Source organism: Photinus pyralis, unplaced genomic scaffold, assembly GCF_008802855.1.
Source record: "Photinus pyralis isolate 1611_PpyrPB1 unplaced genomic scaffold, Ppyr1.3 Ppyr1.4_LG10, whole genome shotgun sequence".
NCBI lineage: Eukaryota > Metazoa > Arthropoda > Insecta > Coleoptera > Lampyridae > Photinus > Photinus pyralis.
The window spans coordinates 16033491-16045108 of NW_022170250.1; the positions used below are offsets into that span (position 1 = coordinate 16033491).

The 11618-nt window shown below is 42.3% G+C and overlaps 1 protein-coding gene across 1 annotated transcript; it reads right to left on the reverse strand.

Annotated features, from left to right (window-relative positions):
* Positions 1-12: 12 nt before the first annotated feature.
* Positions 13-6759, reverse strand: LOC116162523 (beta-ureidopropionase). Its single transcript, XM_031476156.1, has 7 exons — positions 6608-6759; positions 6298-6557; positions 6095-6189; positions 669-875; positions 304-621; positions 173-259; positions 13-113 (listed from the first exon to the last, which is right to left on the reverse strand). Exons 1-7 carry the CDS (start codon positions 6709-6711, stop codon positions 30-32), a joined length of 1155 nt encoding a protein of 384 aa, XP_031332016.1. The 5' UTR covers positions 6712-6759; the 3' UTR covers positions 13-29.
* Positions 6760-11618: the final 4859 nt, after the last annotated feature.

An 11618-nucleotide genomic window follows, 5' to 3' on the forward strand; every position in this document is an offset into this window, starting at 1 on the left:
AAAATAGACAAGTCAAGTTGATGTAGGTTTTATTTTCGTATGACCTGGGGTACAAAGTCCAATTTTGTGGCCTCGCTTAGGGTGGAAGCGTAGAGGTCGAGGCGTTGGGTTAACTGAAAGAGAGCAAAAATTTGTTACTTGCCCCCGTCCGTAGGGGTGGAGGTCGACGCACCTGAATGCCCCAGTGGTCTCTGACTTGCCGGCAGAGGTTCAAGTCGAGCTCCGTCACGAGGAGACCGTTGCGCAGACGGGAGAGGCCCTAAAATTAGGTTTAGAGGTGGTGGTGCTGTGAGTTGGTCTTACCGGTGTCCGAACTCCGTTGGGGGCCGTCACGTAGCTGGACCCGTAAAAGTTGCCGAAATCGGTGTGCGGCTCCCCACCGTCGCCAGAAGTGAAGGGGTGGGGGAATGTTTCGGTACCGACCCGATTGACCGCGACCGAAAAGTAACCGTTCGCGATCGCCGCATTGCGCGCCTCGATGCCCCACAGGTGCTCGCTCAACTCTCCGACGGTCGCAGATGGATTAAAGACGATCTCCGCCCCGTTCAACCCGAACGCCAGCCAATTGAGGGGGTGGTGTCTTCCGTAGCAAATGTTAATGGCGATTTTGCCAAACTCGGTCTGTGGATTTACTCGATTTTTACTGCGGCAACACTGTAACGCCGTACCTGGAAAACGGGATGGCCGGTGTTGCCCTCCATGTAGTAGGCCGATTCGTTAAAGTCCCCCACGCGTGGGATGTGGTTCTTCCGGTGCTTCCCGAGCACGTCGCCATGATTGTCGATGACAACCGCCGTGTTCCACAGAACGTCGCCGTGGATTTCGTCTCTTTCCAATATTGGCGATATTATGACCATATTGTGCTGCTTTGCCAGCTGTAGAGGACAAGACCAAAACGCATTATTTCTCAAGCCTCAAGATACCCACGTCTTCTGAAGATCATCACCAAATAGTCTAGACCTAGAGATTCGATCAAGCCCTTCAATATGGAATTGGAGTTAATAGGTTAGAATGTATACGCGTTGGCTTTGTATCTCGGGTATCGTGGGTTCGAATCCCAACGCCAATAAAAAAAATTATCCAACAATCACGTGACCGATGGATCCAAGATGGTGCCCATCAAAATGGCGGATTTAAAATGGTGAGTAACAAAATGGCGGACTGATCTAAGATGGCGCCCAACAGTATGGCGGGTCTAAAATCGCGGACCACGCTCATTGGTTGTGAAAGGGGCTGGGCTCTAAAAGCTTCACCACGTATCCCATGGGCCGAGGGGAGAGGTGTAGGGGGTCGCGCTCGTCTCAGATTGGTTGTGACCTCACTTTCGGGGACAGGCTCGTCTCTGATTGACTGTGGCGTCACTTCCTGGTTCAGAACGAACATTAGTCTTCTGGTTCTGAAACCATCTCAAAAGTGCTCTAAGGTTTAGGATCAGTTCTTGAATTTTTCATTCGTTCTATTTCCATACCTCGCGAACTTCTCGCTATTACGTTCTAGCACCAAAACGTTTAAACAACTCGTATGATAATTTTAAAAACAGGACCATTGGGTGCTGGGAGGGGGGGGGGGCACGCAGACGTCGCAGGGGTATAGGATACCCTGGCCTATATATAAGAAAGATTGGATTAGATGGCGATCTCTTAAAACAGAATCATGAAATTGCTGCAGGCTACAAACGTTTTGAAAGAGAACCAAAGCATCGAAAGTGGCGGGGGGCGGGGGAGGGGGGACGAAGAAGAACAGTAAACAGAATCATGAAAGAGATGATTAGAATAAAAGACAAAGACGAGCGTAACAGAGGCGAGAACGGGAGGACGCGAACGAAGAGGAAAAGAAGAAAAATTGAAAACGATGAAGCAGGGGGCACTTAAAAATACGAAGTGGAAGAACACAAATGGTACAAAAAAAAGAAGAAGAAGCGATGGAGAAAGAAGAACAAACGAAAAAAGATGGCGAGATAAGTGAAAAGAAAAGATATACAGGAAAAGGAAGAAGAGGAAAAGATAAAACAGAAGAGATGATGTGAAGGGGAAGACGAACAAAGAAGAGAAAACATGAAAAAGAAAAAGAAAACGGTGCGAGATGAAAGTGAGGTTAGAAGGGAGAATTCAAATGGGAGTAGGGAGGAAGAGAAAGGGGAGTATGAAAAAGGCAAGATGATCAGGAAACGAAAAAGAATAATACAGAATATGAAGAAGCAGAGGAAAATAAAGCAGAGGAAGATGAAGAACAATACTAACTATTATAAAAGTAATGCCGAGAAAAAGGAAGCAAACGGAAATGGCAAGATCAGGACAATGGCGAGGAGCGAGACAAGGAAGTAAAGAAAGAAACGGGTAAGGGGAAGGAAGAATAGGGAGGGAATCAGATTCAAAAGGGAAAAGGGAATAGAAAAAGAAGCGAGGAAGAAATAGAAAATAAAACAGTAAAATGCAAGGTAAGGTTGGGAGGAAGAGGAAAATAGGAACGGAATCAGACTGGGAAGAGGGTAAGGCAGGATTTAGAAATAGTAAGAGAACAAGATGACGAGGAATAAGAAAGAAAGAATGAAGAGGGAGTGGGGAAAATGCTTTTGTTGTATACTGATAAAAGTGCCAATTTATTAATTGAGCGTCAGACTCAAATTAAGCGCTGCTGAACAACATTTATGCGCAATTGGAGCAAAATTTGGCAACATGGCTAAATTTAGAGTCATGGAAAAAATTGTTTTGGACGCATAGAACGCAAAGTAAGCGCTGCTGAACAAAGTTTATGCGCAATTTGAACAAAATTTCACTGACATGGCTAAATTCAGAACCATAAAGTTTAAATCACAATTTTTTATTGTAGAACGCAAATTAAGCGCTTTTAAACAACATGGTTGAGCTATTGGAACAAAATTTGGCAACATGGCTAAATTCAGAGCCATGAAAAGCAATTGTTTTGGACACATAGGACGCAAATTATGCGCTGCCGAACAAAATTTATACGCAATTGGAACAAAATTGCGCCGATATGGCCAAGTGAGAGAAATAAACTAAAAGCACAATTGATTTGGACGCAAATTAAGCGCTGTTGGACAACGTTTATGCGCAATTGGAACAAAATTTGGCAACATGGCTAAATTCAGAGCCATGAAAAGCAATTGTTTTGGACACATAGGACGCAAATTATGCGCTGCCGAACAAAATTTATACGCAATTGGAACAAAATTGCGCCGATATGGCCAAGTGAGAGAAATAAACTAAAAGCACAATTGATTTGGCGCAACATGACTAAATTTGGCAGCATGACTAAATTCAGACCCATGAAAAGCAGTTGTTTTGGACACACAGGACGCAAATTATGCGCTGTTGAACAAAATTTATGCGCAATTGGAACAAAATTGCGCCGATATGGCCAAGTGAGAGAAATACACTAAAAGCACAATTGATTTGGACGCATAGGACGCAAATTAAGCGCTGTTGGACAAAGTTTATGCGCAGTTGGAACAAAATTTGGCAGCATGACTAAATTCAGACCCATGAAAAGCAGTTGTTTTAGACACACAGGACGCAAATTATGGGCTGTTGAACAAAATTTATGCGCAATTGGAACAAAATTGCGCCGATATGGCCAAGTTGAGTAGAATAAACTAAAAGCACAATTGTTTTCGACACATAGGACGCAAATTAAGCGCTGTTGGATAAGTTTATGCGCAATTGGAACAAAATTTGGCAACATGGCTAAATTCAGAGCCATGAAAAGCAATTGTTTTGGACACATAGGACGCAAATTATGCGCTACTGAACAAAATTTATGCGCAATTGGAACAAAATTTCGCCGATATGGCCAAGTGAGAGAAATACACTAAAAGCACAATTGATTTGGACGCATAGGACGCAAATTAAGCGCTGTTGGACAAAGTTTATGCGCAGTTGGAACAAAATTTGGCAACATGACTAAATTCAGAGCCATGAAAAGCAGTTGTTTTGGACACACAGGACGCAAATTATGCGCTGTTGAACAAAATTTATGCGCAATTGGAACAAAATTGCGCCGATATGGCCAAGTTGAGTAGAATAAACTAAAAGCACAATTGTTTTCGACACATAGGACGCAAATTAAGCGCTGTTGGATAAGTTTACGCGCAATTGGAACAAAATTTGGCAACATGGCTAAATTCAGAGCCATGAAAAGCAGTTGTTTTGGACACATAGGACGCAAATTATGCGCTGCTGAACAAAATTTATGCGCAATTGGCACACAATTTTGTTCACGTGGGTAAATTTAGAGCCATGAACTTTAGAAACAATTTTTATGGGTGCATAGAACGCAAATAAAGCGCTGTTGGACAAAGTTTATGCGCAGTTGGAACAAAATTTGGCAACATGACTAAATTCAGACTCATGAAAAGCAGTTGTTTTGGACACACAGGACGCAAATTATGCGCTGTTGAACAAAATTTATGCGCAATTGGAACAAAATTGCGCCGATATGGCCAAGTTGAGTAGAATAAACTAAAAGCATAATTGTTTTCGACACATAGGACGCAAATTAAGCGCTGTTGGATAAGTTTATGCGCAATTGGAACAAAATTTGGCAACATGGCTAAATTCAGAGCCATGAAAAGCAATTGTTTTGGACACATAGGACGCAAATTATGCGCTGTTGAACAAAATTTATGCGCAATTGGCACACAATTTTGTTCACGTGGGTAAATTTAGAGCCACGAACTTTAGAAACAATTTTTATGGGTGCATAGAACGCAAATTAAGCTCTGCTGGACAAAGTTTATGCGCAATTAGAACAAAATTTCACCGACATGGCTAAATTCAGAGCCATAAAGTTTAAATCACAATTTTTTATTGTAGGACGCAAATTAAGCGCTTTTAAACAACATGGTTGAGCTATTGGAACAAAATTTGGCAACATGGCTAAATTCAGAGCCATGAAAAGCAATTGTTTTGGACACATAGGACGCAAATTATGCGCTGTTGAACAAAATTTATGCGCAATTGGCACACAATTTTGTTCACGTGGGTAAATTTAGAGCCACGAACTTTAGAAACAATTTTTATGGGTGCATAGAACGCAAATTAAGCTCTGCTGGACAAAGTTTATGCGCAATTAGAACAAAATTTCACCGACATGGCTAAATTCAGAGCCATAAAGTTTAAATCACAATTTTTTATTGTAGGACGCAAATTAAGCGCTTTTAAACAACATGGTTGAGCTATTGGAACAAAATTTGGCAACATGGCTAAATTCAGAGCCATGAAAAGCAATTGTTTTGGACACATAGGACGCAAATTATGCGCTGCCGAACAAAATTTATGCGCAATTGGAACAAAATTGCGCCGATATGGTCAAGTTGAGAGAAATAAACTAAAAGCACAATTGCTTTGGACGCATAGGACGTAAAATAAGCGCTGTTGGACAAAGTTTATGCGCAGTTGGAACAAACTTTGGCAACATGGCTAAATTCAGAGCCATAAAAAACAATTGTTTTGGACGCATCGGACGCAAATTATGCGCTGTTGAACAAAATTACGGGCAATTGGAACAAAATTGCGCCGATATGGCCAAGTTGAGAGGAATAAACTAAAATCACAATTGTTTTCGACGCAAATTAAGCGCTGTTGGATAAGTTTATGCGCAATTGGAACAAAATTTGGCAACATGGCTAAATTCAGAGCCATGAAAAAAACAATTGTTTGGGACACATAGGATGCAAATTATGCGCTGCTGAACAAAAATTTGTTCGATATTCTCGTGAAATTTTTGAAAATCATGGAGTATATGACCAAAATGAATAATAAATTGCGAATGACGCCAAAAGACGCACAAAATCATTTCGCAAATTAAACTCGGTGTAGTCGACAAATTAAAGTAGATTGACTTTAAGTGGCACGAACAAAAAATCTGCGTTTATTTGATCAAGCGAGCGTCAGAAAGTGACGGGGACGGCGAGCGAAAAAATGGGCTCGTTACCGTTACGTCATCATCGCAAATTATGTAATGAAATAATGACCACGTGCTCGCCCAATTTCGTTTAATGAATCTCGAGGTCGTATCCATTGCTTTCCAATTGAGTTAGAACGCCGAACCTCCACCAGGCGTGTGCGGATCTTACCGTTTGCAAAAACTTGGTCGTCGGTCCCTCCTCCGCCGACTCGGCGTACTCGCACCAGGGCTCCTTTTCCCTCGTGCAAAACGCGAAAGGCATATCTGCAATAACGTTTCACAATATTCACCTTCACATACCTTTTGGAAAAGGCCCAAATGCGCCTTGCCAACAATTTTGGGTAAATATAGCGAAGGAGTTGCTCAACTTACTCCAAGCCTCTTGGAAGCAGAAGACGTTCACTTCCGCCTTAGATGCAACTGCGATCGCGACCTTCGCCATTTGGAACAGGGCGGAACGCTGCTCGGCGATCGGGGCCGTCGTCGCCATCGGGAGCTTGTTTTGAAAGGCGCCCACTCGCACCACACGCGGAGGACGTACCTGCTCCTTTTTCCCCGGAAAACCATACCCCGCGATTTCCATTCCGGCCCTTTCGGCTACATCGCGCACTTCGCCCGGGAGCTCGATTATCCTGGGGGGACCACAGACTTACAACGCGAACAACCCCTCGCCGCCTTTTACCTGCACCCCTTTCCATAGAGCACCCCTTTTATCTTCGCCTGGTCGTCTAAGGACAATTTGCCCAAAATCTCGTCGATATTATTAAATTCGGTCGACGAGGCCATCTTAAAACGTGTGCGGATCAAAGTTCGTTTCTAAACTATCATGGGAATACCATAGGCGTAGATAAAGTTATAAATAAATTATACAATTTTTCATAATATTTTGCGTTACATTTGAAATACTTGGAGCGCTTGGCAAATGCATATTGTTTCATAATAGACGTATGTGAGTGTCGACTCTATTTCTGTCACAAAGCGTACGCTTATTATGACTGCAATTGGGAAGTACAGAACTGCTTCATCTATTTTTGTCACGCCAATAACGTCCTCCAAGACAATACATTGCGATGTAACATTTATGTTACATTGTTACGTAACTCAGTTGGAAAAGACTTTGAGATTGTCTGAGTAGTTTACACCTTTTTTGCACTTATTCTAATCATACAGAGTGATTATTTAAAGAGATAACATCGTTACATTACGGTTACGTAACACAATAGGTTCTTTAAAGAAATTTCTTTAACCCATTCCTCAAGAAATTTACCAAGATACATCTCAGAATATTCCGAGACATGTGTTGAGAGATCCTTCGAAAGATATCTTAAGAGATTTTTACAGACATGTTACTCAAAGGATTCTTCAAAACAGGCTTTACGTTCTTTTTTTTAATTTTTTACGAATTATAGGCTTTTTGGAAATTTGCAAATTTTCAAAAATTGCCTAACCTCCCCATCTCAATCTCAGTACTGGGAGTGCAAAATTCGACTAACGAAATAGGAGAGCTTCGTAGTTTGAGTACCAAGTGCTCCAACCGTCTCGAAACGAGTTGACATGAAATTACCCGCTTTTTGTTCCTCAAGGGTATGGAGCACCCTCCAGTGAACGAAAGTTTTTATGTCAGTTTGTGTAGGTAAATAAAGATTGACTATTTCATTTACCTGGGGGGTATTCCAGACCCTCCGGTTCTACATTCTTCCCCAAAATATTTCGTACCCTTAGCAATAACACAAGAATTTTTCGAAAGTCTTAGGATTGAATGTTTTGATGGTGAACGTATCACCGGGGGGTCTGGGGGGTATGGAATACCCCCCAGTGCACGAAAATCTTTGTCAGTTGGTGTAGGTAAATAAAGATTGACTATTTCATTTACCTGGGGGGTATTCGATACCCCCCCCCACCCCCCGGTTCTACATTCTTCCCCAAATTATTTCGTACCCTTAGCAATAACACAAGAATTTTTCGAAAGTCTTAGGATTGAATGTTTTGATGGTGAACGTATCACCGGGGGGTCTGGGGGGTATGGAATACCCCCCAGTGCCATACCCCCCAGTGCACGAAAATCTTTGTCAGTTGGTGTAGGTAAATAAAGATTGACTATTTCATTTACCTGGGGGGTATCGAATACCCCCCAGACTCCCCGGTTCTACATTCTTCCCCAAAATATTTCGTACCCTTAGCAATTACACCATAATTTTTCCAAAGAGTCTTAGGGTTGAACGTTTTGGTGGTGAACGTATCACCGGGGGGTCTGGGGGGTATGGAATACCCCCCAGTGAACGAAAGTCTTTATGCCAGTTTGTGTAGGTAAATAAAGATTGACTATTTCATTTACCTGGGGGGTATTCCATACCCCCCAGACCCCCCGGTTCTGCATTCTTCCCCAAAATATTTCGTACCCTTAGCAATTACACCATAATTTTTCGAAAAGTCTTAGGGTTGAACGTTTTGGTGTTGAACGTATCACGGGGGGTCTGGGGGGTATGGAAGACCCCCCAGTGAACGAAAGTCTTTATGCCAGTTTGTGTAGGTAAATAAAGATTGACTATTTCATTTACCTGGGGGGTATTGGCCAGACCCCCCGGTTCTGCATTCTTCCCCAAAATATTTCGTACCCTTAGCCATTACACCATAATTCTTCGAAAAAGTCTTAGGGTTGAACGTTTTGATGGTGAACGTATCACGGAGGGTCTGGGGGGTATGGAATACCCCTCAGTGAACGAAAATCTTTATGTCAGTTTGTGTAGGTAAATAAAGATTGACTATTTCATTTACCTCCGGTTCTACATTCTTCCCCAAAATATTTCGTACCCTTAGCAATTACACCATAATTTTTCGAAAGAGTCTTAGGGTTGAACGTTTTGCTGGTGAACGTATCACCGGGGGTCTGGGGGGTATGGAAGACCCCCCAGTGAACGAAAGTCTTTATGCCAGTTTGTGTAGGTAAATAAAGATTGACTATTTCATTTACCTGGGGGGTATTCCATACCCCCAGACCCCCCGGTTCTGCATTCTTCCCCAAAATATTTCGTACCCTTAGCAATTACACCATAATTTTTCGAAATAGTCTTAGGGTTGAACGTTTTGATGGTGAACGTATCACCGGGGGGTCTGGAATACCCCCCAGTGAACGAAAGTCTTTATGTCAGTTTGTGTAGGTAAATAAAGATTGACTATTTTATTTACCTGGGGGGTATTCCATACCCCCCAGACCCCCCGGTTCTACTTTCTTCCCCAAAATATTTCATACCCTTAGCAATTACACAAGAAATTTTCGAAAGTCTTAGGATTGAATGTCTTGATGGTGAACGTATCACCGGGGGGTCTGGGTGGTATGGAATACCCCCCAGTGAACGAAAGTCTTTATGCCAGTTTGTGTAGGTAAATAAAGATTGACTATTTCATTTACCTGGGGGGTATTCCATACCCCCCAGACCCCCCGGTTCTACATTCTTCCCCAAAATATTTCGTACCCTTAGCAATTACACCATAATTTTTCGAAAGAGTCTTAGGGTTGAACGTTTTGCTGGTGAACGTATCACGGGGGGTCTGGGGGGTATGGAATACCCCTCAGTGAACGAAAATCTTTATGCCAGTTTGTGTAGGTAAATAAAGATTGACTATTTCATTTACCTGGGGGGTATTCCAGACCCCCCGGTTCTACATTCTTCCCCAAAATATTTCGTACCCTTAGCAATTACACAAGAATTTTTCGAAAGTCTTAGGATTGAATGTTTTGATGGTGAACGTATCACCGGGGGGTCTGGGGGGTGTGGAATACCCCCCAGTGAACGAAAGTCTTTATGTCAGTTTGTGTAGGTAAATAAAGATTGACTATTTTATTTACCTGGGGGGTATTCCATATCCCCCAGACCCCCCGGTTCTACTTTCTTCCCCAAAATATTTCGTACCTTTAGCAATTACACAAAAATTTTTCGAAAGAGTCTTAGGGTTGAATGTTTTGATGGTGAACGTATCACCGGGGAGTATGGGGAGTATATAATACCCCCCAGTGAACGAAAATCTTTATGTCAGTTGGTGTAGATAAATAAAGATTGACTATTTCATTTACCTGGGGGATATTTCATACCCCCCAGACCCCCCGGTTCTACTTTCTTCCCCAAAATATTTCGTACCTTTAGCAATTACACAAAAATTTTTCGAAAGAGTCTTAGGGTTGAACGTTTTGGTGGTGAACGTATCTCTGGGGGGTATGGAATACCCCCCAGTGAACGAAAGTCTTTATGTCAGTTTGTGTAGGTAAATAAAGATTGACTATTTTATTTACCTGGGAGGTATTCCATACCCCCCGGTTCTACTTTCTTCCCCAAAATATTTCGTACCCTTAGCAATTACACAAGAATTTTTCGAAAGTCTTAGGATTGAATGTTTTGATGGTGAACGTATAACCGGGGGGTCTGGGGGGTTTGGAATACCCCCCAGTGAACGAAAGTCTTTATGTCAGTTTGTGTAGGTAAATAAAGATTGACTATTTTATTTACCTGGGGGGTATTCCATACCCCCCAGACCCCCCGGTTCTACTTTCTTCCCCAAAATATTTCGTACCGTTAGCAATTACACAAGAATTTTTCGAAAGTCTTAGGATTGAATGTTTTGATGCTGAACGTATCACCGGGGGGTCTGGGGGGTATGGAATACCCCCCAGTGCACGAAAATCTTTGTCAGTTGGTGTAGGTAAATAAAGATTGACTATTTCATTTACCTGGGGGGTATTCCATACCCCCCAGACCCCCCGGTTCTACATTCTACCCCAAATTATTTCGTACCCTTAGCAATTACACAAGAATTTTTCGAAAGTCTTAGGATTGAATGTTTTGATGGTGAACGTATCACCGGGGGGTCTGTGGGGTATGGAATACCCCCCAGTGAACGAAAATCTTTATGTCAGTTGGTGAAGGTAAATAAAGATTGACTATTTCATTTACCTGGGGGATATTCCATACCCCCCAGACCCCCCGGTTCTACATTCTTCCCCAAAATATTTCGTACCCTTAGCAATTACACCATAATTTTTCGAAATAGTCTTAGGGTTGAACGTTTTGATGGTGAACGTATCACGGAGGGTCTGGGGGGTATGGAATACCCCTCAGTGAACGAAAATCTTTATGTCAGTTTGTGTAGGTAAATAAAGATTGACTATTTCATTTACCTCCGGTTCTACATTCTTCCCCAAAATATTTCGTACCCTTACCAATTACACCATAATTTTTCGAAAGAGTCTTAGGGTTGAACGTTTTGCTGGTGAACGTATCACGGGGGGTCTGGGGACTATGGAATACCCCTCAGTGAACGAAAATCTTTATGCCAGTTTGTGTAGGTAAATAAAGATTGACTATTTCATTTACCTGGGGGGTATTCCATACCCCCCAAACCCCCCGGTTCTACATTCTTCCCCAAAATATTGCGTACCCTTAGCAATTACACCATAATTTTTCGAAATAGTCTTAGGGTTGAACGTTTTGATGGTGAACGTATCACCGGGGGGTCTGGAATACCCCCCAGTGAACGAAAGTCTTTATGTCAGTTTGTGTAGGTAAATAAAGATTGACTATTTCATTTACCTGGGGGGAAATTCCTCAAAATATGCGTCAAGGGTCCTTTTAAATATCGCTGTTAGAAGAATTTTTCAAAACGTTTTTTTAGGTTTTTTTGAATTTTTAGGAGACCCCCAA